Source organism: Sminthopsis crassicaudata, chromosome 3 (assembly GCF_048593235.1).
Source record: "Sminthopsis crassicaudata isolate SCR6 chromosome 3, ASM4859323v1, whole genome shotgun sequence".
Taxonomy (NCBI): Eukaryota; Metazoa; Chordata; class Mammalia; order Dasyuromorphia; family Dasyuridae; genus Sminthopsis; species Sminthopsis crassicaudata.
The window spans coordinates 156520204-156548009 of record NC_133619.1 but is presented as its reverse complement, the minus strand read 5'-3'; the positions used below and the strand labels follow the sequence as shown (position 1 = coordinate 156548009).

General features: G+C 33.7%; 1 protein-coding gene across 1 annotated transcript; it reads right to left on the bottom strand.

Moving 5' to 3' along the window:
• On the bottom strand, positions 1–27420 carry LOC141561937 (uncharacterized). The gene is made up of 34 exons (XM_074301984.1): positions 27342–27420; positions 24778–24842; positions 21634–21666; positions 20253–20285; positions 17603–17635; positions 13245–13283; positions 11907–11930; positions 11780–11803; positions 11661–11684; positions 11542–11565; positions 11418–11441; positions 11298–11321; positions 11180–11203; positions 11059–11082; positions 10936–10959; positions 10814–10837; positions 10694–10717; positions 10570–10597; positions 10089–10112; positions 9968–9991; positions 9848–9871; positions 9730–9753; positions 9609–9632; positions 9484–9507; positions 9363–9386; positions 9242–9265; positions 9002–9025; positions 8885–8908; positions 8766–8789; positions 8647–8670; positions 5942–5968; positions 5808–5834; positions 547–689; positions 1–128 (listed from the first exon to the last, which is right to left on the bottom strand). The coding sequence occupies exons 1-33, from the start codon at positions 27418–27420 to the stop codon at positions 586–588; spliced, it is 1020 nt and encodes a 339-aa protein (XP_074158085.1). The 3' UTR covers positions 1–128; positions 547–585.
• Between the last annotated feature and the right edge of the window lie 386 nt (positions 27421–27806).

Here is a 27806-nt window from a genome sequence, read left to right as displayed (position 1 = left end):
GCTCATTTTAGTTTATTTGTGTTTTAAATACAGGAATGAGGGGAGTCATGATCTATACACTTTCCTATTATACTAGGATACTGAAAGATTTTCATGATGCCTCCTCATATCCGTCTTTTCATTCAGACCTGAAAGAAAAATAGAAGAAAATCAAACGCAAGAGACAGAATGACTTGGATTCAGCCCTTACTCTAGTATTTATGACAAGAAAGTAGTCAGGCATTAATGAAATGGAGGAAACTTAGGGAGAGAATCTAAGTAGGGATGAGAAACCAGAGCAGGAAGATGCAAAATGTTATGAGTAAAAATATGTTACTTCTACAGAAATGGAATTGCGTGTGATGCATTTTTTATCACAGATCTCTTTAATCAGTGAGAAGCTTGACTCAAAGCAAAGATGAGCAAATTATGTGGGAGAAATTTATTGTGAAGATGAAGCAAATCAAAGCACAAATCTAGGATGTGACTGATGACACAAAATGGAGTAGTGCTAAGTGTATGGTAAAACCTAGACTTTGAATCATTGAGAAGAGAAATGTTTAGTACCTTAAAGAGTTAAAATGGACTCAATTCACGACCACATTATTAATGATAAAATCTCTGAAAGCTCTGAACGAACTTCTGGTATTTTTCTAAATATTTTCTCTTTTTCTCATCTTTTGATTGCTTTTTACGGAATCTTCTTTTGTCTACAAGGAGAAAAAAAGGAAAGATTGATTTAGGATAGACAACATTCAGATATAGCAGGTTGTTAGCATGGAGCTGCTAAAGATAGGGAAAAAAAAGTTAAGAGAGATGTTTAGGGCAAGAATTATATGAATCTCAAGAGTTTTCAGTTTTGGATAAGGACAATCTGTGTTCAAGTGGATGGATCCCAGTAGAAATCTATCAGAAACCCACGTATCCACTTGACCAGAGGTCACATATCCAGTCATAAAGTGCAGAATACATCCCATTCATTTCCAAGGTCTTATAACACATTAAATACAAAGAGGTATAAGAAGTGAAGGAAATAGAGACATAATAGATGGAAAATTAGATGTTGTGTGATCAGCCTAATCTCAAGTACTATAACGATGATATAAAATAGTTTATCATCTTTTGAATTCCAGGTAAATAATGAGAGTAACCATTGCAGATAGAATCCATTAAAAAAGAAATACCTAGATGACATGGTTGAAGCAGTATGATTGAACTAGGAAAATGTTATTCAATAAAACTAATTGAATTTTGCTAAAATTTTGTATTTTTGTTTTTAGTATTGAGAACCTTCTTAGATCATTTGTCTGCATAAATGAAGCCTTCAAAATTAGTTGAGGTGAAAACATAAATCTCTTTCACTTCCTTGACAAAACCTTCATCTACTAAGAAGAACACAAAAGAAAAATAATTGCAACTGATACAAACTGATTTTCCTTGCCCAGTAAAATTAAAAAAAAAAAAAAAGGAGTGATAACTTGGATTTATTTGATCTCATGACTAGTTTAACACTAAGGAAAATAACAAGAAAGGCAATTAAATGGAAACAAATCCCATTTGACTCCCTCAAGTCAAGGACCATTGTCTAGAAACATTTTAAATCCTATTTTTTTCTCCTTATCCTCTCTTCTTGCACAATCAGTAGTGGGAGTAGTTTTGGGGGTCTGAGATGGGTTCTTTCTTAGAAAAAGTGAAGAGGCTTTAAAGTTTAAATATATAGTCAGGAAGTAGCATTCCTTAATTTTGTATTTAGATATAAATCTTTTGAACAGACATTTAGTCTTTTGGGTATTAGATAATACATTTCTTTCTGCTTTTGAAATAGCACTATTTTGAAGGCCCAAATATAGAAAAGAAAGAGAGAGACAGAAACACACATAGAGAAACAAAGAGAGACACAGAGATATTGAGAGACAGAAACTGAGAGACCAGCAGAAACAGAAAGACAGAAAGAGATAGAGACAGAAAGATAGATTGAGAGAGGCAAAGAAAGTATTTAATTGAAGACAACAAAATGACTTTGTTTTTTGTTTTTTGGTTTTTTTTTGATTTGGGAAATTGGTAGAAAAATAGCAAGAGAAAAAAGAAAACATGATTACATTCTTAGTACATTCTTAGTACAAACAGTAGTACCCACAGTTTATGGGAATTCAGCTTTAAAAAGGATGAATACCTAAATGAACTATAACTTGAGACAAGAACTAGGAGCTAAAGCTGAAAAAAGGAAAGAAAGGCCATTTAGGAATTCATTTTATATAGTAGTCTTGAGTTTTCTGTGAGTAAAATAAAAAATATATATAAGTGATGTCTATGGCAAGAGTCCTATAAATCTCAAGAGTTTTCAATTATGAATATGAACAGTCTATGTTCAATGGTCCCAATTGAATTCTATCTGGTCCCTTCACCTGGCCAGAGGATGCGTTTTCAGTCATAAAACCCAGACCTCATCCCATTTATTTCAAAGCTGACATAACATATTAACTACAGGAGGTATGAGAAATGAAGGAAACAAGAGATAGGAAATTAGATGTTATTATGATCAACCTGATGTCACAACTCTACTGTGACCATGATATAAAAGAATTTAGCATCTTTTGAATCGTATGTAAATAATGGGGGATAACCATAGCAGTAGAATTGAAAAAGAGGTACTTGGAGAACATAGTTGAAGCAGTATTATCCTACTAGAAAAACATCACTCAATAAAAACTGATTTATTTCTTTGGCATGGTCCTAAGACCATGTGTATCTTGTAAATGAAGCCTTCAAAATTAGTTGAAGTGCAAACATAATCCCCTTTAATTTTCCTGATAGATTTTTCACTCTCTCAGAAGAAAAACACTAAAGGCAAATAGTGGAAACTAATTTAAATTGTTTCTCCCAACATAAAATCTTTAAAAAGAATGACAATTTGGACTTATGTCCAAAACAAAAAGAAAGGCAATTAATAGAAATTAATCCAAACTGACTCCCTCAATTCAGGGACAGAAAAAAGGCTAGAATATCTTGCCAATCCTTCTATTTATTCTTGCCCTTTCTTCCTTCACTCAGGGATATGAGTGTATTTGAAGCTAGATGTTTTCACAGAAGTAAAGAGGTTTTTTTTTTGTTTGTTTTGTGTGTGTGTGTGTGTGTGTGTGTGTGTGTGTGTGTATGTGTGTGTGTGAAATATGGCCAGGATGTAGCATTGCTTTATTTTGTATTTTCAATATAAATATTTAAATAGGCATTTGCCCTTTTGGACAAATGTTTTTATTATATCTCTCCTTCAGTTTTACAAAAGAAAACTTTTTCAAAGGTTTAAATAAAAAAGAGAGAGAAGAGTGAGGGGAGAGGAAGGAGATGGAGGGGAAACAGGTAGAGATATGGACAGAAAAATAGAAAGATAAAAAGAGCATAATTGAAGATGACAAAGTGGCTTTTGTTTTTTGAGACAGAGACAGAGAGAGAGAAAGAGAGAGAGAGACAGAGAGAGAGAGAGAGAGACAGAGAGAGAGAGAGAAAGAGAGAGAGACAGAGACAGAGAGACAGACAGAGAGAGACAGAGAGAGAGAGAGAGACAGAGACAGAGACAGAGACAGAGAGACAGACAGAGAGAGAGAGAGAATGAGAGAGAGAGAGACAGAGAGAGAGAGAGACAGAGAGAGAGAGAGAAAGAGAGAGAGAGACAGAGACAGAGACAGAGAGACAGACAGAGAGAGACAGAGAGAGAGAGAGAGAGAGAGACAGAGACAGAGACAGAGACAGAGAGACAGACAGAGAGAGAGAGAGAATGAGAGAGAGACAGACAGACAGACAGACAGAGAGAGAGAAAGAGAGAAAGAGAGAGAGACAAAAAAGAGAGGAAAAAGAGAATAAGAGAGAGAGAGAAGAGAGAGAAAGAAAGGAGAGAGGAAAGAGACGGAGAGACAGAGAGAGGAGAGATAATTGGAGACAAACATGCAAACTGCAGAGATATAAAGAAAGCATTTTATTAAATATGACAAAATAGTCTTGAATCTTTGATCTAAGATATTAACTAACAGAAAAAGGTGAAAATATGCTAAAACACGAGATTATAATGCATTTAAACTCAAACCTTGTTAATTCATCATTACCTTCTTTTTTCTTGGTATTGAACTTTAAGAGTGTATTCTATCAATCATATGAAATTCTATATAAAGGACACAGTTAACAAAAAGAGGAAGCCAGATGATATAATTGAAGCAATATTAACACAATTAGAAAAATGTAATATGAGGGGGAAAAAAAGCAGAATTTTGCTAAAATCATTATGAAGGACTTCATAAGAACATTGGTGGGAAATTTCCTGTTGGAAAAGGGAGAACATATGGCATGCAAAGAGAGAATAATGTATTTTTAACTTGATCCCAAACTTGGTTCAACATTAATTTCTATTTCTGGTTACTGATCTTTGAGAGCATAAATGCACAAGAGTTCCATAATGTGAAAAAAAGGATTAGGAACCACAAAGAAAAAGGAAAGGAAGACCGTTTAACAATAACTATAGCTTATGTTCAGATCCAGCAGGTTGCTGACTTGGGGATTCTGTGGATAGTATAAGGAAAAAAAAGTGATGTTTAGGGCAACATTCCTATGAATTTCACTTTTCAGTTTTGAACAGAGGAAATTTAATTGAATTTTCTGAAAAGAAGTCTAACAGGAATAGAAGTATTCCTTTGTCTAGAGATTATATATCACAGTCAGAAAATACAGGATTCCTGACATTTATTCTAAAACATGTTATATAAAAGAGGTATAACAAGTGAAGGAAATAGAAACCAGAGGGGGGAAAAATTACTATGATCAGGATTTAACAATATCTACTTTGACTATTAGATAAGATGATTTATCATTTTTTAATTTCTAGGTAAATAATAAGAAAAGCTACTGTAGATAGGACAAACTGAAAAAAGAGATACTTGTAGGAAATAGTTGAAGCAGCATGATTCAAGGGAAAAAATTATTCAGTAAAAATTATTGGTTTTGTCAAAATGGGTGACCAATTGTTGATCATTGAGCATCTTCTCAGGTCATTGGTCTAATTAAATGAGTTTTAAAAATTAGTTGAATTACAAGAATAAGCAGATCCTTAACTTACTAAGGAGCAGACTATAAAAGGCAAATAATGGGAACTAATTCAAACTGTATTTTCTAGTCCAAAATCTGAAAAGTAGATAGAAATTTGCACTTTCCTTAGCTCACTACTCTTCTCATATTAAGGAAAAGAATACATGGTAATTAGTAGAAATCAATCCAAATGTACTCCCTTAATGCAGGACCAGACAAAGATTCAAATATCTTGCTAATCTTATTTCTTCGTGCCCTCTCTGTGTGCACTCAGAGTTGTGACTAATTTGAGGGGAGGCCTGAAATGGGTCCATTCCAAAAAGTGAAGAGGCTTATAAATATGAAATATAAAACAAGGATATAGCAGTTGTTTATTCATGTATCAGAGCCAAATCTTTTCAATAGCCATTTAACCTTTTTTGATTTTGGATGCTATATTTCTTTCTTTCTGTCTTTAGCATCTGAATATACAAGATTTACCTAAGAAAGGACACATAAAGAGAGAGACAGGGAGAGAGATAGAGACAGAGAGCATTTCATCAAAGACATCAAAGTGACCTTGAAATTATCAAGGAAAAAGTAGATTATATGCAATGGCAAGAGAGAATAATGCATTTCACTTTTACCAAATTCTTAGGTGAGCATTAACCTCTCTGGGTAACTGAGGAAAATAAATGTCAAATGATCGATAATGAGACAAAATAACCAGGGACTACAAAAATAAAGGAAGACTGAGTAGAGATAGAGAAGCTACTTACGTTTAACAGGTTGCTGGCTTTGTGTTGCTGTGGATAGAAAAAAAAGAAGAAGAAGTAAGACACAAACTCAGGACTACACCAGGACTACAAAAATAAAGGAAGAAAAACTGATTATAGATAGAGAAGGTTCTTACATTCAGCAGGTGGCTGGCTTTGTGTTGCTGTGGATAGGAAAAAAAAAGAATGAATGATTTTTGGAGCAAGAATCCTATGGATCTCAAGAGTTTTCACTTGGGGATTAATCCAATCCATATTCCAGGGGATGAACCCCAGTGGAATTCTGTCAGAAATAAAAGCACCCACTTGTCCAGATATCACATACCCACTTATAACACAGAGCCTTCCTAGCATATATTTTGAAACATTCACAAAGTAAATATTATAGGTTTGAAAAGGAAAGAGAGTTAAAATAGATGGAAAATGAAAAAGTGGTATAATCAGCCTGATCCTACAATATTATTGTGATCATAATATAACATTTAATCATCTTCTGAACTTTGTGTAAATATTGGAAGTAACCATGGGGGTCGAATCAAATGAGAAAAGAGGTACCTGGAATACTTAGTATTGTGGCTGAATTAGAAAAATAGTCTTCAGTAAAACAAGTAAAATTTTGCATTATTCATTTTCATTTTTATGCAACACCTCCAAAGACTTATGTGGCAATCAAAAGAGATGCTCCAGTTAGTTGAACTACAATTATTAACTTCCTTTATTTCCCTGACCTTTCACCTATGAAGAAGAACTGAAAAGGCAAAGAAGCGAAATTAATCTAAATAATTTTGCCCTAGCCAGCGTCAGAAAGCTAATTTGATAGAAAGTTTACTTGACAACAAGAAAGTCCATTCAATAGAAATAAATCCAAATTGGATAGAAATATCTTGACAATTTTCATATTTCTTCTTGCCCTTGTTCCTCGAATTCAGTATTTTGACTAGTTTTGAGGCTAGGATACAGATGAATCCTTTCTTAGAAGTATAAACCATATGCAAATATCTCTGTGTCTGTGTGTGTCTGTGTGTGTGCATTAGTATAATGATGAACAGAATATAGTATTTCTTTTCTCTTGGTTTTAGATACATTTTTTTAAAAAAGCATTTCAACTTTGGGGTTCTTTGTACTATCTTTCTATCCCTTTTCTGTTTCTGAAGTAGTACTCTTTTGAAGGATGAGAGAGAGAAAAAAAGAAATAGAGAGGGGAGAGAGAGAGACATAGAGACATACAGAATGACGTAGAGAAAGGAAGGGGAACAAATAAGAGACAAATGTCACTTAATTGAAGATGGCAAAATAACTTTGGGATTTTTGATCTGGGAAATTCCCAGGTGAAAAAAAAGGATACCATATAGAAAGGCAAGTGAGAATAATTCGTTTTAGCATGACCAAACTATTTATCATCAGCCTCTATTTCTGACCACAGATCTTTGAACGCATAAATGCACCAGTGTTCTGGTATAATGTGGAAAAAGGATTGGAAATTGCAAGGGAAAAGGAAAAGAAGACCATTTAAGGATAAAGTATAACTTATATTCTGATTCAGCAGGCTATTGACTTGGGGACTCTGTGTGTAGTATAAAGAAAAGAAAAAAGTAATGTTTAGGGCAACTTTCCTATGAAGTTCACTTTTTAATTGTGAATAGAGGCAACCTATGTTGAAGGGCCTGAAAGGAATTCTATCAGGAATACAAGCATCCTCCTGACCAGAGGTTATACATCCAGTAACAAATGTAGAATTCATGTCATTCATTTCAAAGCTGCCATAACATATTAAATACAAGCGGCATGAGAAGTGAAGGAAGGAGAAACCAAAGGGAGTGAAAATTAAATGTTTCTGTGATGGATTTCACAGCATCTACTTTGACCATTAGATAAGATGGTTTATCATCTTTTAATTTCTGGGTAAATAATGAGACTAGCCAATATGCATAGGACCAACTGAAAAAAGAGGTATCTGTAGGAAATACTTGAAGGTATATGATTCAAAAAATATTCAATAAAAATTATTGTTTTTGCCAATATGTGTGACTAATTTTTGATCATTGAGCAGCTTCTCAGATCATTCGTATAATTAACTGAGTTATTAAAATTAGTTGAAGTATAACTAGATCCTTAACAAAAGGCAAATGACAGAAATTAATTCAAGCTGTTTTTGCTAATACATAGTTTGAAGATTGGACAATAATCTGCACTTTAGCTCACTACTAATCTCATATTAAGGAGAAGAATATACATGGTAATTAATAGAAATCAATCCAAATGTACTCCCTTAATGCAAGACCAGACAATGATTCAAACATCTTGCTGATCTTATTTCTTCTTGCCCAGCTTCAGATATGTGACTAGTTTGAGGGTAGGCCTAAGATGGGTTGATTCTCAGAAAAAGTGAAGAGGGTTAGTATAAATATGAAAAATAAAGCAAGGAAGTGTATTTGTTTATTTGTGTAACAGAACTGATTTTTTTTCAACAGCCATTTGACCTTTTGGATTTTGGATAGTATATTTCTTTCTTTCTGTCTTCAGCATTTGAATATACAAGATTTACCTAAAAAAGGACACATAAAGACAGGAAGAGAGATAGGGACACAGAGCATTTCATCAAAGACATCAAAGTAACCTTGAAATTATCATCTAGGAAATCTCCTACTGGAAAAAGTAGATTATATGCAATGGCAAGAGAGAATAATGCATTTCAATGTTATCAAATTCTTAGTCGAGCATTAACCTCTTTCTCTGGGTAACTAAAGAATATAAATGTCAAATGATCCATAGTGAGAGAAAATAACCAAGAGCTATAAGAAAAAAGGAAGAAAAACTGTTTAGACATAGAGAAGCTACTTACATTCAGCAGGTTGCTGGCTTTGTGCTGTTATGGATAGAAAAAAAAAGAAGTGAGAGACAATAACCAGGACCACAAAAATAAAGGAAGAAAGACTGAGTAGAGATACAGAAGCTACTTACAATCAGCAGGTGGCTGGCTTTGGGCTGTTGTGGATAGAAAAAAAAAGAAGTGAGAAACAATAACGAGCACTACAAAAACAAAGGAAGAAAAACTGTTTAGAGATAGAGAAGCTACTTACAATCAGCAGGTGGCTGGCTTTGCGCTGTTGTGGATAGAAAAAAAAAAGTAAGAGACAATAACCAGGACTACAAAAACAAAGAAAAAAAGACTGAGTAGAGACACAGAAGCTACTTACAATCAGCAGGTGGCTGGCTTTGCGCTGTTGTGGATAGAAAAAAAAAGAAGTGAGAAACAATAACCAGGACCACAAAAATAAAAGAAGAAAGACTGTTTAGAGATAGAGAAGCTATTTACAATCAGCAGGTGGTTGGCTTTGCGCTGTTGTGGATAGGAAAAAAAATGAAGTGAGAGACAATAACCAGAAAGTACAATAAGAAAGGAAGAAAGACTGAGTAGAGATAGAGAAGCTACTTACAATCAGCAGGTGGTTGGCTTTGTGCTGTTGTGGATAGGAAAAAAAAGGAAGTGAGAGACAATAACCAGAGAGTACAATAACAAAGGAAGAAAGACTGAGTAGAGATACAGAAGCTACTTACAATCAGCAGGTTGCTGGCTTTGTGCTGTTGTGGATAGGAAAAAAAAAGAAGTGAGAGAAAATAACCAGAAAGTACAATAAGAAAGGAAGAAAGACTGAGTAGAGATAGAGAAGCTACTTACAATCAGCAGGTGCCTGGTTTTGTGCTGTTGTGGATAGGAAAAAAAAAAAAAGAAGTGAGAGACAATAACCAGAAAGTACAAAAATAAAGGAAGAAAGACTGAGTAGAGATAGAGAAGCTACTTACAATCAGTAGGTTCCTGGCTTTGTGCTGTTGTGGATAGAAAAAAAAAGAAGTGAGAGACAAATAACCAGAAAGTACAATAACAAAGGAAGAAAGATTGAGTAGAGATAGAGAAGCTACTTACAATCAGCAGGTGCCTGGCTTTGTGCTGTTGTGGATAGAAAAAAAAGAAGTGAGAGACAATAACCAGGACCACAAAAACAAAGGAAGAAAGACTGAGTAGAGATAGAGAAGCTACTTACAATCAGCAGGTGGCTGACTTTGTGCTGTTGTGGATAGAAAAAAAAAGAAGTGAGAGACAATAACCAGATAGTACAATAACAAAGGAAGAAAGACTGAGTAGAGATAGAGAAGCTACTTACAATCAGTAGGTTCCTGGCTTTGTGCTATTGTGGATAGAAAAAAAAAAGAAGTGAGAGACAATAACCAGAAAGTACAAAAACAAAGGAAGAAAGACTGAGTAGAGATAGAGAAGCTACTTACAGTCCGCAGGTGGCTGGCTTTGTGCTATTGTGGATAGAAAAAAAAAAAAGAAGTGAGAGACAATAACCAGGACCACAAAAACAAAGGAAGAAAAACTGAGTAGAGGTAGTGAAGCTACTTACAATCAGTAGGTTCCTGGCTTTGTGCTGTTGTGGATAGAAAAAAAAAAGAAGTGAGAGACAATAACGAGGACTACAAAAACAAAGGAAGAAAGACTGAGTAGAGATAGTGAAGCTACTTACAATCAGCAGGTGGCTGGCTTTGTGCTGTTGTGGATAGGAAAAAAAAAAGAAGTGAGAGACAATAACCAGAAAGTACAAAAATAAAGGAAGAAAGACTGAGTAGAGATAGAGAAGCTACTTACAATCAGTAGGTTCCTGGCTTTGTGCTATTGTGGATAGAAAAAAAAAAGAAGTGAGAGACAATAACCAGAAAGTACAAAAACAAAGGAAGAAAGACTGAGTAGAGATAGAGAAGCTACTTACAGTCCGCAGGTGGCTGGCTTTGTGCTATTGTGGATAGAAAAAAAAAAGAAGTGAGAGACAATAACCAGGACCACAAAAACAAAGGAAGAAAAACTGAGTAGAGGTAGTGAAGCTACTTACAATCAGTAGGTTCCTGGCTTTGTGCTGTTGTGGATAGAAAAAAAAAAGAAGTGAGAGACAATAACAAGGACTACAAAAACAAAGGAAGAAAGACTGAGTAGAGATAGTGAAGCTACTTACAATCAGCAGGTGGCTGGCTTTGTGCTGTTGTGGATAGGAAAAAAAAAAGAAGTGAGAGACAATAACCAGAGAGTACAATAACAAAGGAAGAAAGACTGAGTAGAGATAGAGAAGCTACTTACAATCAGCAGGTGCCTGGCTTTGTGCTGTTGTGGATAGGAAAAAAAAAAAGAAGTGAGAGACAATAACCAGAAAGTACAAAAATAAAGGAAGAAAGACTGAGTAGAGATAGAGAAGCTACTTACAATCAGTAGGTTCCTGGCTTTGTGCTGTTGTGGATAGAAAAAAAAAGAAGTGAGAGACAAATAACCAGAAAGTACAATAACAAAGGAAGAAAGATTGAGTAGAGATAGAGAAGCTACTTACAATCAGCAGGTGGTTGGCTTTGTGCTGTTGTGGATAGAAAAAAAAGAAGTGAGAGACAATAACCAGGACCACAAAAACAAAGGAAGAAAGACTGAGTAGAGATAGAGAAGCTACTTACAATCAGCAGGTGGCTGACTTTGTGCTGTTGTGGATAGAAAAAAAAAGAAGTGAGAGACAATAACCAGATAGTACAATAACAAAGGAAGAAAGACTGAGTAGAGATAGAGAAGCTACTTACAATCAGTAGGTTCCTGGCTTTGTGCTATTGTGGATAGAAAAAAAAAAAAAGAAGTGAGAGACAATAACCAGAAAGTACAAAAACAAAGGAAGAAAGACTGAGTAGAGATAGAGAAGCTACTTACAGTCAGCAGGTGGCTGGCTTTGTGCTATTGTGGATAGAAAAAAAAAGAAGTGAGAGACAATAACCAGGACCACAAAAACAAAGGAAGAAAAACTGAGTAGAGGTAGTGAAGCTACTTACAATCAGTAGGTTCCTGGCTTTGTGCTGTTGTGGATAGAAAAAAAAAGAAGTGAGAGACAATAACGAGGACTACAAAAACAAAGGAAGAAAGACTGAGTAGAGATAGTGAAGCTACTTACAATCAGCAGGTGGCTGGCTTTGTGCTGTTGTGGATAGGAAAAAAAAAAAAAAAGAAGTGAGAGACAATAACCAGAGAGTACAATAACAAAGGAAGAAAGACTGAGTAGAGATAGAGAAGCTACTTACAGTCAGTAGGTTCCTGGCTTTGTGCTGTTGTGAATAGAAAAAAAAAAAGAATGAATGATTTTTGGAGCAAGAATCCTATGGATCTCAAGAGTTTTCACTTGGAGTTAATCCAATCCAAATTCCAGGGGATGAACCCCAGTGGAATTCTGTGAGGAACACAAGCATCCACTTGGCCACATATTACATATTTACTCATAAAACAAAGAATTCCTAGCATGCACTTTGAAACTTTCATAAAGTAAGTACTTTGAGAATAAATTAAATAATAACTTTCATAAAGTAAATCTTTGAGAAGGAAAAAGAGCTAAAATAGATGGAAAATGAAATAGTGGTGTAATCAACCTGATCCTATAATATCTATTGTGGTCATAATATAAAATTTAATCATCTTCTGAACTTTGTTTAAATATTGGAGGTAACCATGGGGGTCGAATCAAATGATAAAAGAGCTACCTAGAGTACCTAGTGCAAGCATATTGGCTGAATTAGAAAAACATTCTTCAGTTAAAAAAAAAAAGCAGAATTTTGCTTTAGTCTTTTTTATTTTGTGCAACACCTACTAAGATTATTAGATTATCTAAATGAATGCTCCAGTCAATTGAACTACAGTTTTACCTTTTTTATTTCCTTAACCTTTCCTCTATGAAGAACTCAAAAGGTAAATAAGTGAAATTTGCCCTGGCCAAGGTCAGAAAGTTAATTTGATAGAAAGTTTACTTGACAACAAAAAAATGAATTCAATAGAAATCAATCCAAATTCCCTGACTCCAAGTGGTGAGAAGGGATAGAAACATCTTGACAATTTTCATATTTCTTCTTGCCCTTGTCCCTTGAATTCAATATTTTGACTGGTTTTGAGACTGTGCTAGAAATGAATCCTTTCTTAGAAATATAAAGCACAGCACATGTGTGTGTGTGTGTGTGTGAAAATATGGCCAGGATATAGTATTTCTTTTCTCTTGGGTCTAGATCCATTTTTTAAAAAGCATTTCAACTTTTTGTTTCTCGATACTACCTTTCTTTCTTTCCCTTTTCTGTTTCTGAAGTAGCTCCCTTTGAAGGGTTAGAGTGGGGAGGCAGATAGAGAAAAATGTCATTTAACTGAAGATGACAAAATGAATTTGGAATTTTTGATCTGGGAAATTCCCAGGTGAAAAAAAGAATACTATATGCAAAGACAAGCGAGAGTAATTAATTTTAACTTGATCAAACTCTTGATTTATCATCAATCTCTATTTATGACTATTAATCTTTGAGAGCATAAATAAACGAGTGTTCTATAATGTGAAAAAGGTTTAGAAATTGCAAGAAGACCATTTAAGGATAACTATAACTTACTTTCCGATGCAACAGGTTCTTGGCTTTGGGTTTCTGTGGCTAGTATAAAGAAAAGAAAAAAAAAATGTCTAGGAAAATATTTCTATGAATTTCACTTTTCAATGGTAAACAGGAGCAATTTAGTTGAAGTGCCTGAAAAGAATTCTATCAGGAATAGAAGTATTCCCTTTTCTAGAGATTACATATCCCAGCATGAAATACAGGATTCCTGCCATTCATTCCAAAATTGTCAGAACATGTTAAATACAAGAGGTATGAGAGGTGAAGGCAGTAGACACAAAAATGATGGAAAATTAAATACGGTCTGAACAGATGGATATCATAACATCTATTGTGACTACTTTATAAGTTAATCATCTTTTAAATTCTAGGTAATTAATGGAGAGAACCATGATGGTAGAAAGAATTGAAAAAGAGGTTTGCTCAAGAAATAGATGAAACAGTATGATTCAATAGGAAAAATTATTTAGTAAAATTCATTGTGGTTTTGGTAAAATTTTGTGACCAAATTTTGGCCTTTGAACATCTCTTCAGATCATTGGCCTACTTAAATGAATTTCTCAAAGTTAGTTGAAGTAAAAGCAACTTCCCTTATTCTACCCTGACAGATCTTTCACTTACTAAGGGGAATTCCCCAAAAGGTAAATAATGAAAACTAATTAAAACTGTTTTTTCCCAGTATACAGTCTGAAAAACAGAAATAAATTAGCATTTTCTTTATTTAACTATTCATTTTATATTAAAGAAAAGAACAAACATAATAATTAATAAAAATAATAAAATAATAAAAAAATTAAACAATAAGGGAGTGCTAATCCAAAAGCACTCCCTTAATGCAGGGGCAATGATTGAAATAGCTTGCTAATCTTATTTCTTCTTGCTTTCTCTCTCTCTGCACACAGGATTATGAATAGTTTAAGGTGGGTTCATTCTCAGAAGAAGTGAAGAGACTTCGCATAAATATGAAAAATATGGCAAGGATGTAGCATTTTTTTATTTAATGTTCAGAATAAAGTCCTTTGAATAGGCATTTAAACTTTTTGGTTCTTGATACTAGATTTCTCTTTCCCTTTTTAGCATCTCAAGAAACACTTCTTTACCTAAAAAAGGACAGAGATAGACAGACAGACAAAAAGATATCAACAGAGAGGTATACAAAGAGGCAGAGACAGATTGCATTTCATCAAAAACTTCAAAGTGATTTTGAAACTTTTATCCTTAGAAATCCCCTCCTGGAAAAAGGAGACTATATGCAATGGCAAGAGAGAAAAATAAATTTTAATTTGGCCATATCCTTAGTTTATTACCCTCTTTTTCTGGGTACTGATCTATAATGAGAGACAATCACCAAAGACTACAAGGAAAAAGGAAAGTAATATTGTTTAGAGATAAATAAGCTACTTATGTTCAGCAGGTTTCTGGCTTTGTGCTGTTGTGGGTAGAAAAAAAGAATAGGAAAGAGTGAATTTTAGGTAGAGAATCCTATAATTCCAAGAGTTCTCAATTGAAAATGAGTACAATCTCTGTTCAAGGGGTTGAATCCCAATGTTATTCCATCAGGAATACAAGTATCCATTTGGCAATACATCACCCAGTCATCTACAAAGAAGAATTCAAAAGGCAAATATTAGAAAGTAATCCAAATGGTTTTGCCCTAGCCAGAGTCAGAAAGAGAGACGCTAATTTGGCCTTACTTGACTTAATAGTAATCCATTAAGGAAAATGACAAGAAAGTCAAACAGAAAGAGAAGACAGAGGGAGACAGAAAAAGTGAGACCATGAAAGATAGACAGACAGAACCAGAAATAATTTAAATGAAGATTCCATAGTGATCTTGGAATTTTTTTGATCTGGGGAATTTCTTGGTTGAAAAAAGACACCCTATGGATAGGCAAGAAATGATAATTTACCATCAACTTCTCTTTCTTGCTACTGATTTTTGAGAGCATAAATCCACAAGTATTCTATAATGTGAGATCAAACCAAGAACTTCAAGGGAAAATGAAATAAATACTGATTAAGGAAAATATATCATTTATATTCAGATGCAGACAATTCTTGATCTGGAGTCTCTGTGGGTAGCATAAAGAAAAGGAAAAAATAATATTTAGAGCAAGTTTCCTATGAATTTCACTTTTCAGTTGAATAGAGGCAATCATATTATTATGATTAGATAACAGATGATAGATAAATTCTATCAAGAATTTGGCTTCCTTCTGGCCAGAGATTACATATCCAGTCATAAAATGTAGAATTTATGTCATTCATTTCAAAGCTGCCATACATAACATTAACTATAAGAGATATCAAAAGTGAAGGAAATAGAGACTGAAGTGAGGAAAAATCATAATTGTGTGATCAGATGGACCTCTCTACAGCTATTGTAACCATTATATAAGATAGTTTATCATCTTTTAAACTCTAGGTAATAAATAGAGTAATCAAAAAAGAAGCACTCTGAAAAAAATATAGTTGAAACAGTATGACTCAAGAGGAAAACATTAAGTAAAATTTATTGTGTTTTTGGTAAAATTTTGTGACCAAATTTTGGGCTTTGAGTACCTCCTCAGACCATTAATTAGTCTATCTAAATTAATTTCTTAAAGTTAGTTGAAGTACAAACAAAAGCCCCTTTCCCTTCCATGACAGATCTGTAACATACTAAGAAGACCCCAAAAGACATATAATAGAAGTCAATCCAAACTATTTTTCCCAGTCCAGAGTCTGGGAAAGGGACAGTAATCTGTATTTTCTTTAGCTCACTACTAATCTTATATTAAGGAAAAGAACCAAAAAGGAAATTAAGAGAACTCAATCTAAATGCACTCCCTAATACAGGAACAGACATTGAAACATTTTTCTAATCTTTCTATTTCTTCTTATTCTTTCTCCCTCCAGTCAGAGCTGTGACTAGTTTGAGATTAAACCTGAGATGGGTCCATTCTCAAAAAAAGTGAAAAAGCTTTGCATAAATAGAAAAATATGGCAAGGATATAACATTTCTTTATTAATGTTTCAAAACAAAATCTTTTGAATAGGCTTTTAACCTTTTGAGTTCTTGATACTAAATTTCTTTCTTTCCTTATACTTCTGAAGTAACAAATCTCTGAAGGACTAAATATAGAAAAGAGAGACCGAGGAAAAAACAGAGACACAGGGAGAAACAGAGAGACAAAGATGAGACACACAAAGATTTGAGGGAGAAAGGTGAAAGAAAGAAAGAGAAAGATATATAGGCAAATGGAGACAAAGATAATTTAATTGAAGATGACAAAGTGACATGGGTATTTTTGATTTGGGAAAAACTCTGGTGGAAAAATAACACCGTATGCAAAGGCAAGAAAAAATAATCCAGTTCAACTTGACTACACTCTTGCGTTATTATTAATCTGTGTTTCTATTTGTTGATCTTTGAGAGCATGCATGCACAACTGACCTATAATATGAGGCAAGAATCAGGAATTACAAGCAAAACAGAAAGGAAGACTGCTTAAGGATAAACTGTAATTTATGTTCAGATACATCAGGTTGTTGACTTGAAGCCTCTGTGAGTAGGAAAAAGTGATGTTTAGGGTTAGATTCCTATGAATTTTACTTTTCAGTGATGGAAAGGGGCAATGTATGTTAAAGGGCCTGAAAGAAATTCTATCAAAACAGAAACATCCTCTTAATCAGAGATTATACATTTAGTCATAAAATGCAGAATTTGTCCCATTCATTTTAAAGCTGTCATTAACATATTAAAGACAAGAAGTATCAGAAGTAAAGAAAATAGAGACAAAAAAGGAGGAAAAATTAGATAAAGTTATGATCAGATGACTCTTACAACATCTTTTATAACCATGATGGGAGGTAGGATATCATCTCTGTAATTCAAGGTAAATAATGGAGATAACTAAAACAGTACAATGAACTGAAAAAGAGATATTGAGAGAACATAATTGCAGCAACAGGATTAAATTAGAAAAAATTATTCAATAAAAACTATTATGTTCTTGATACAACATTTTTTTTTCTTTCCCTTTTTAGCATCTGAAGAAACACTCCTTTCAAGGTTTACCTAGGCAAGGATGGATGGAGATAGAGAAATAGATATAGACAAAGTGGCAGAAATAGAGACAGAAATGATTTCATCAAAGATATCAACATGTTCTTGGAATTTTTATCCAGGAAATCTGCTGAAAAAGGAGACTATATGCCAGGGCATAATAATGCATTTTGATTTGACTATGCTCGTAGTTCATTACCCTCTCTGATTTTGAAGAGCACAAATGCCAAATGATCTGTAAGAAAGGTAATAACCAAGAACACAAGGAAAAAGGAAAGATAGACTGTTTAGAGAAGGACAAGCTACTCACGTTCAGATGCAGCAGGTTGCGGGCTTGATTGTGCTGTGGGTAAAAAAAAAAGAACAGGAAAGAGTGAATTTTGAGGAGAGATTCCTATGGATCTCAAGAGTCCTCAGTTGAGGATAAATGCAATCTCTTTTCAAAAGGATAAATCCCAATAAAATTCCATATAAAAGAGAAAATAGAATTCTATGACATCTAGTGTGACCATGATGTAAGATAGTTTGTCATCTTTTTAATTCTAGGAAAATAATAGAGATAACTATGATAGTAGAATGAATCAAAAAGTGGTATCTGGAGAACATAGTTGAAGCAGTATGATTCACTTGAAAAAAATGTTATTCAATAAAAACTATTGTTTTTGTGTATTTGTGACCAAAATTTTGTCACTTACTGTCTACTTAAGCCACTGGTGTATCTACATGAATTGTTCAAAGTTAGTTGGAAAGACAAGCATGAATCCCTTTTCCTTCCTTGACAGATTTTTCACTTCCCAAGGAGACACCAAAAGGCAAATACTAGAAACTAACATAAAATGTTGGGTATTTTTTAAATTCATAGTCTGAAAAGCAAACAGTAATTTTGACTTTTTTAGACTCATGACTCATCTTATATTAAAGAAAAGAATAAATACAGTAAGTAATAGAAATCAATCCAAACACCCTCTGTTAATACATAATAATAATAATAATAATTGAAACAACTTGCTAATTTTTCTCTTTCTCCTCGCTTTCTCTTGCTGCAGTGAGGGCTTGACTAGATTGAGGCTGGACTTGAGATAGATCCATTCTTAGAAGAAATAAGAGGTTTATTATAAATATGAAAAATATGACAAGGCTGTAGCATTTGTTTATTTAATGTTCAAAACCAGATCTTTTGAATAGATATTTATTAACCCTTTGGGTTCCTGATTCTACATTTTTCCCTTTCCCTTTTTTAGCATTGGAAGAAACACTCTTTTGAGGCTTATCTAAGAAAGAATACACAGAAAAAGACAGAGGGAGATAGAAAGATAGATATAAAGAGAATGTGACAGAAACACATATGGAGAGTATTTCATCAAAGATATCAAAGTGTCCTTGGAATTTCAATCTAGGAAATCTTTTCCTGCTAGCAAAATGTGACTATATGCTAGAGCAAGAGAGAATGAATTTCAATTTAGCCATATCCTTAGTTCATTACCTTCGCTTTCTGGGTACTGATTGTTTAGAAATCGTTTAGAAATACTCAAGCTACTCATGTTTAGATTTAGCAGGTTGCTGGTTTGTTTGTGCAGTGGGTAGAAAAAAGAACAGGAAAGAATGATTTTGGGGGAGAGATTCCTATGGATCTCAAGAGTCCTCAGTTGAAGATAAGTTTATTATCTGTTCAAGGGGATGAATCCTAATGGAATTCATGCTTTAATACAAGCATCCACTTGGCCAGATATAGCCTAAAACAAAGAATTTAACTTCCATTTTGAAACTTTAATAACATATCAAATACTGGAGGTTTGAGAAGTGAAGAAAATAGAACCAAAATGGATAGAAAATTAGTGATGTGATAAAACTGATCTTATGATATCTGTTCATTTCTTGAATTTTATGTAAATAATGGAGATCACCATGGGGGTAGAATCAATTGAAAATGAGGTGCATGGAGGACATAGTACAAGCAGTATGACTGAATTAGAAAACATAATTCAACAAAACTCACAGAATTTTGCTTTTGACCTTTTTGTTTCATGTGGAGTACCTCCTAAGACCATTAGTCTTATTAAATGAAAGTTCCAAAATTAGTTGAACTACAGTTATCAACCTCTTTTATTTCCCTGACAGACATTTAGCTATTAAGAATAACTCAAAAGTTATAAAAATGGAAACAAATCCAAATGGTTTTTCCCTGACTAGGATGAAAAAGAGGGAAGGTAATTTGGACTTACTTCACTTTAATGGTAGTCCATTATTAAGGAAAACCACAAGAAACTGAATTTAATAAAAATAAATCCAAGTTGCCTGATAATTTCCAAGACTAGAGAAAGAATAGAAACATCTTGCCAATTTTCATATTTTTTCTTGCCCATGTTCCTTGCAGTCAGTATTGTGACTTGTTTTGAGGCTAGGCTAGTGATGGATCCTTTTTTTAGAAGAGGAAAGTGTGTGTATGTGTGTATATATAATATATGTGTACATATACATATATACATATATATATTAAAAAATATGGCCATTAAGTAGCATTTCTTTGTTTTGTGTATAGATACAAATATTTGAAAAAAGATTTTGATCTTTTCAGTTTTGAACAGTACATTTCTTTATTTTCTTTTTTTTCTGCTTCTGAAGTAATAGTTCTTTGAATGATAAAGTATAAAAAAGAAAGAGACAGAGAGTGAGAACTGACAGACAAAAGAGACAGGCAGACAGACAGAGAAAAAGATGATTTATTTAAAGATGACAAAGTGACCTTAGGATTTTTGTTCTAGGAAATTCCTTGGTTGAAGGAGAACACTATATGCGAAGCAAAGAAAGAATAATTAATTTCAAGTTGTCCGGGATCTGTTGATTAACTTCTTTTTCTGGTTACTGATCTCTGAGAGTATAAATGCACTATAATGTGAGGCAAGGAACAGGAACTATAAGCAGATTGGAAAGAAAGACTTTTAAGATAAATTTTAACTTACATTCAGGTGCAGCAGGTTCCTGGTTTGGGGCCTCTGTGGTAGTATTAAGAAAAGAAAAAAAGTGATGAGCAAAATTCTTGATTTTCACTTTTCAGTTGTGGCTAGGGCAACATATTCAGGCTCAATATGTTGAAAGGCCTGAAAGGAATTCTATCAAAAATAGAAGCATCCACTTGGCCCAAGACCATTCATAAAATGTTGAATTTATCCTATTCATTTCAAAGCTGTCATAACATATTAAATACAGGAGGTATGAAAAATGAAGGAAATAGTGACAACACAGATAGAAAATTAAATACTGGTCTGATTAGATGGATATTTCACAATTTCTTTTGTAATCATGATGTAAGATAGTTTATCATCTTTTTAATTCTAGGTAAATAATGGAGATAATTATGAAAATAGAATGAATTGAAAAAAGGTACTTGTAGAACATAGTTGTTCTTATGACTCAATTAGAAAAATATTATTCAATAAAAATTATCGTGTTTTGGTTAAAATCTGTATCCAAATTTTGGGCAACTACCACCTCCTTAGGCCATTGGTCTAGCTGAATGAATTTTTTAAGGTTAGTTGTAGTACATACATAAATCCATTTTCTTTTCTTTTAAGATCTTTTCTCCTAAGAAGAATACAAAAGGCAAATAATTAAAACTAATCCAAACTATTTTAGCCATTCCAGAGTTTGAAAAGCAGATAGTAATTTGGCTCACTACTCATTTCATATTAAAGAAAAGAACAAACATGGTACTTAATAGAAATCAATCCAAAAGCACTCCTTTAATGCAGAGGCAGAAAGTGATTGAAATAGCTTGCTAATCTTCCTATTCTTATTTTCTTTTCTCTCTGTAGTCAGGACTGTGATTAATTTGAGGCTAGGCCTGAGATGGGTCTATTCTCAGAAATTAAAAGGTTTAGCAAAAATAAGAAAACTATGACCAGGATGTAGTATTAGTTCATTTCATGTTTCAGAACCAATTCTTTTGCATAGGCATTTAATTCTTTGGGTTCTTGATACTACATTTTTATTTCTTTCTCTTTTTAGGATCTGAAGAAAATTCTTTTCAAGGTCTACTTAAGAAATAACAAACAGAAAGACACAGAAAGATAGAGATATAGACAAAGTGACAGAAACCAAGATTTATTTCATTAAAGACACCAAAATGTCCTTGAAATTTTTATCCAGGAAATCTCTTGATGGAAAAAGGTGACTACATGCTTGGGCAAAAGATAATAATGCATTTTAATTTGACCATTTAGTTCATTACCCTCTCTGATCTTAAAGAGCACAAATGCCAAATGATCTATAATGAAAAGCAATAACCAGGAGACACAAGGAAAAAGAAAAGAAAGATTGTTTAGAGATGGACAAGCTACTTACGTTCAGTTTGAACAGGTTGCTGGCTTGATTGTTCTATAGGTAGAAAAAAGAAAAGGAAAGAGTGATTTTTTGAAGAGGGTTTTCTATGAATCTCAAGAGTTTTCAGTTGAGAATAAGTACAATCTCTGTTCAAGGAGATGAATCTCAATGGAATTCCATCAAGAATTACAAGCATCTACTTGACCAGACATTGCATAACACAAAACATTCCTAGTTTCAATTTTGAAATTTTCATAATATATTAAATATTGGAGGTTTCATAGTGAAGGAAAATAGCCAAATGGATACAAAATTAGATAGTGGTGTGATTAGCCTGATTTTATAATATCTGTTGTGATTATAATATAAAATCTCTTGAATTTTGTGTAAGGTATCGTTATGCCACAGTCTCCTTGAGCTGTTCTACCTCAGTTTCCCTGCACTAGTTTCCCTTATTGTCCTGACTGAGTTTCCCTGAATTGTTCTTTCTCAGTTTCCTTAACTGTTCTGCCTCAGTCCCTTAAGTTGTAAACCCCCCCCCGGGGTTCATTAAGACTGAGGACCATTTGCTCTAAGGTTATAAATTGTCAATGGGAGATGAGGAGCAGATCAGACTTTCTGGCTCCTAGCTCCTTCTGCCCTCAAGAATTTATGACACTGCCCCTCTAAAATATTCCAAAAGATAAAACTATCTCAGATACTTCACTGACATCTTTACTTCTGTTATTCAAACATTCTGACTCTGGCTTTTAGTAAAAATTTATAGCCTCCCCTCATCCTGATAAAAAAAAACAAGCGCTTCTAACTTTTCCCGCTCTTCTTCTTTTCTTTGTCTGAAAAGCTATAAAAGGGTTTTTCATTCCCCCATTCATTACTGGATATTTTGAGACGAGAGTCCTGTCCAGTCAATTAAACTCTCCAATTAATAAAATATTAAAAACTCTCTAATCTCTATCTTGCCTCAGTTTCTCTGGAATTACAGTATGGAGATAACCATGGGGATAGAATTGCTTGAAAAAGAGGTACCTAAAGGATGTAGTGACTGAATTAGGAAAAGAAAATTCAACAAAACTAGCAGAATTTTGCTTTTGACCTATGTGTTTCACATGGAGCACTTCCAAATTTTGAGCATTGAGTACTTCTTCAGGTCTTTGGTCTATCTAAATGAATTTTTCAAGTTAGTTGAAATACAACATAAGGCTCTTTTCATTCCTTGACAGATATTTTACCTACTAAGAAGACCTTCAAAAGCAAATAATGCCACGTAAACCAAACTATCTTGAGTCTCTGGACGAGGGACATAAATACTATTTAAATTTTGATGATTTGTGACCTTTTTATGCACTATCTTCTAAACATTTTTTTTATCTAAATGAAGTCTTCAAAGTTAGTGGAAGTACACATTTTAACCTCTTTTATTTCCATCACAGATATTTCACCTATCTTTACTCAGAAGAACTTATTATTTATGGAAACTTATATTGTCTTTCCTAGACAAGGGTGAGAAAAATAAATGATAATTTGAATTTATTTGACCTCACTACTATAACAATATTAAAGAAAACAACATGAAAATTAATTTAGTAGAAATAAATTCAAATCATTCCTCTCCATTTGAGGTCAGAGAAAAGCTAGAGATATTTTCCCAGTCTTCCTATTATTCTTTTACTCCCTTATTGCAGTTAATGATGTGACTGGCTTTGAGGTCTGAGATGGGTCTTGCATAAAGATGAACAATATGCCCAAGAGGTAGCATTGGTTTATTTTGTATTTTAGATAGACCCTTTTGGGTGCCTTTTCTTTCCCACTTAGGCTTCTAAAGAAACACTCACCTACTTAAGGAAGAAAAGCAGACAGACAAGAATAGAGATTAAGATGTAGATGGTGAGACATAGATGAAGAACTTTTCATGGAAGCCATTCAGTGACCTTATGATTTGTGATCTAGGAAGTTCTATGCTGGAAAAAGGAGACTTTGTTGTGGCAAGAGAGAATAATTCATTTAACTTAACCATACTATTATTTCATCACTACCCTCTGCATATTGGTATTCATCTTTAAGAATATAAATGCCCAAGTTGTTCATAATGAGAGAGACAATATCCAAGGACTAGAAGGACAATGGAAAAAAAAGATTGTTTAAGGATAGATTGTTACTTATGGTCAGGTGAAGCAGGTTGTTTGCTTGAATCTTCTATGTATAGAAAAAAGAAAAGAAAATAATAATATTTATGTCAAGAGTTCTATCGATCTTAACAGTTTTTAATTATGTATAAGGACAATCTGTGTTCAAAGGGATGAATCTTGTTGGAATTCTTTCAGGAATATAAGCATCCATTTGGCAAACATTTATATCCAGTTATAAAAACAGAATTCCCATTCATTTTAAAACTGTTGTTACATATTAAATGCAGGAAGTGTGAACAGTGAAAGAAATAAAATCAAGATGTATGGAAAATAAGATAATGGTATATTCAGCTTGATCTCACAATATCTATTATGAGCATGATAAAAATATCCATCATCTGCATTCTAGGTAAATAATGGAGCTAAATATGAAGTTAAAATCAATTAAAAAAGAAATAGCTGGAGTTCATGGATAAAGCAATATGAGTGAATCAGAAAAGTGTCAAACAATAAAAACTAGTAGAATTTTATTAATAATGTCTGATCTTTTTCTTTGGTATAGAACACCTCCTCAGATCATTGGTGTATTTAAATGAAGCTCACAATGTTAGTGTAAGTGTTAGCCTAAACCTCTTTCACTTTTCTGACAGAACTTTCACCTACTAAGAAGAACCCAGTAGAAATTAATCCAAATTGCTTTTTTTTTTCAGTCATGAAAATGGACACTCATTTGGATTTTCTTGACCTCAATAGTTATCTCAACATGAAGGAAAACAATAACAAAGATAATTAAATAGACATCAATCCAAATTGATTGTCTCAATCCAAGACTAAAAAAAGAATAAAAACATTGCCAATCTTCCTATTTCTTTTTGTCTTCTCTTCCTGCTTTGAATGGTATGACTAGATTTGAGGCTAGTTCTTTTATAGAAGTGAGAAGGCTTTGTATAAAGATGAAATTTGCTTGGGATTTAGCATTCCTTTATTTTGTGTTTTAGACACAAATCTTTTCATTAGGTAAAGGCATACTTGACCACACTCTTAATTCATCATTTCCTTGTGTTTCTGAATACTCATCTTGGAAAACACAGATGCCCAAGTAGTCTATAAAGAAAAACCAGGTCCAAGGTCCACAAGGAAAAAAGGAAAGAAAGACTGTTTAGGGGTAGACAAATTGCTTATGTTCAGGTGCAACAGATTGTTGTTGGCTTGAGGCTTCTATGGAAAGAAAAAAGAAAAAAGAAAAGTGATATTTACAGCAAGAGTCCTATGGCTCTCAGAAATTTTTAGTTGTGGATAAATGCAATATATGCTCAAGGGGATGAAGTCCAATGGAATTCCATCTGGAATACAAGCATCTACTTGGCCAAATATAATATATCCATTCATAAAACAAAGAATTTCTAACTTCCATTTTGAAACTTTCATTACCTATTAAATGCTAGAAGTTTAAGAAGTAAAGGAAATGGAGACAAAATGAATTGAAAATTGGATAGTGATATGATCATCCCGATCTCACAATATCCACTGTGACTCTGTTATAAAATTTTAATCATATTTGAATTCTAATTTAATAATGGAGGTAACCATGGCAGTAGAATTAATTGAAAAAAATAGGTGCCTGGAGGACATAGTGCAAGCAGTATGACTGAACTAGAAAACTTGCCAAATTTTGCTAGAAATTTGTGACCTATTTTTTTGGTATTGAGAACTTTCTCAAGCCATTTTTCTACATAAAGGAAGCCTTCAAACTTAGTTGAAGTGCAAACATAAACCTCTTTTACTCTTCTATTATATCTTCCACTTGTTATTAGTTATTCGTTCCTTTTTAAAGAGGATCAGTGACTTCACAGGGGATGTCTTGACTTGAATGTAAACTGGATTTAAGTAAGGCAAAGTTGCACAAAATTGTAAGCCTCACTTTCTCTTCCAGAATCATCAAAGAATAGTGGCAATGCAAAAGTCAAGAGGACTGATAATGGCCCACCACGTAGTAGATGACCTTGGCTTCTTTAATGTCTGACCAAGCTCTAGGTACTCCACTTTGCCTGCTTCAGCTGTCTTTATGATTATTGGAATACATTGTCCTCATACCCCCATTCCAATTGAAGGAGATCTTCACATCCTCAGGGTAGGCATCTCTCTAATTCAATGAGGATTTTTATGCTCAACCTAGTTGATCCCATCTGCTGAGACCGTTTTACTAAGGTGTGTGAATTACAGCTTCTTGGAGCCACAGATGATAGTTTGGTGTTAGGTGGAGACCAAAGGTGTCCTGCAAAAGATTTGGCAAGTGCTTACAGCAGAGGTCCTAGTTCTCCTTGAACACCCCATAGACATCTATCTTTCAACACCAAAAACAAATGACAAAAACTAATCCAAACTGTTTTTCCCAGGCCAGGGGCAAAAAAAGGGATAGTAATTTGAACCTGACCTCACTATGAATTTAACATCAAGAAAAAAAAATCAAGAAGAGACAACTCAATAGCATCAATCCAAATTGACTCCCTTAGTTCAAGGTCAGAAGAAGGATAGAAATATCTTGCCAATCTTCCTATTCTTGTTTTCTGTAGTCCACTGCGTCACTGATTTCTAAAATGGGTTCTTTCTTAGAAGAAGTGAAGAGGCTTTGCATAAAAGTGAATAATATATCCATGAAATACTATTTTCTATATTTCGGTTTTCAGATACAATTTTAAATAGGCATTTGAGAGCTTTAGGATTCTTGATAATGCATTTCATTCTTTCCTTCTGCTTCTGAAGCAACACTCCATCAAAGGTTTAAGTATGGGAGAAAGAGACAGTGAAAGAGAAGGACAGACAGACAGACACAGACAGGCAGAATGCATTTCATTGAAGATGACAAAGTAGCCTTGGGATTTTTGATCTGGAGAATTACTTGGTTGAAAAAAAAATGCAAAGGCAAGAGAGAATAAGTCATTTTAACATGACCACACTATTAGTTCATTATTACTCTCTATTTCCAGGTACTCATCTTTACTAGTATTTACATAGTGGTTTAAAATTTGCAAAGTGCTTCTCTTATCTGATTTTTGCAATAATCTTTGAAAGCAGGTGCTATTAACCTCCCCCAAACAAAAATACATAATGACTACAATGAATAGGGAAACTGAGGCTGAGAGACTTACTCAAGGTCATACTGCTAGTATATGTCTAATGTTGGATTTGAACTCAGATCTTCCTAACTCCAAGACCAGGATTCTTATCCACTAAACTGCCCAGCTGCAAGTTAGTTACCCTTATCTGTGAAGTGGGGACAATAATAACACCTACCTCCCAGACCAGATGTGATAACACACATAAAGTACTTTGTAAACCTTAAAGTACAAAGTTCTACTTTATAGAAATAGTAATACTACCACTTCTTGTTACCTAATTTTGTGAAAAATCAATGTAACCAAATCAATAAGGATGGCTTGAGACAAATACTGCCATTGGACTTGAATTATGAACCCCAGATTATATGATCCAGACTACATATTTGTGCATATGTATCTACAAATATATCTATATATGTAAGCTTACAATAAACCAGTTGTATATGCCATATATGATATTTAAAAGTAGTGTCCCTCTACTTACCCTCCTCTACGTTTTGAGCAGAGCTCAAGGCCAACAGGGCCACTGAGAGAAAGAGCAGGAAAATCTTGGTAGTACCCATGGTGTCGGTATCACTTGTGTGGTATGAGCTCAGGGTAAAATCCCTTATAAAGACCTAAGAGCACAATGTTCCCATTGAAGCTTCATACTCAATCCTTTGTCTGAAGGTTTATTTTGTACCTATTAAGGCCCTTCCATCGCTGAGATGACCTAGGTTGTGTTGAGATTGAAGACTGACAGCTTCTTGCTGAAAAGGCACTTCTATATATGACTTGCATGAGGTCTTTGGAATCAAAGTTTTGTTTGCAGGAAATTCTGTATGGTATGTTATGATTGCAATTATGAATAATTTTCCATCTGGTGACTTCAATTCCAGAGCAAAACATAGACATATTATTTATATTATGATATCCGGTATTACACAAGCTAGCTAAATATTATTTAGCT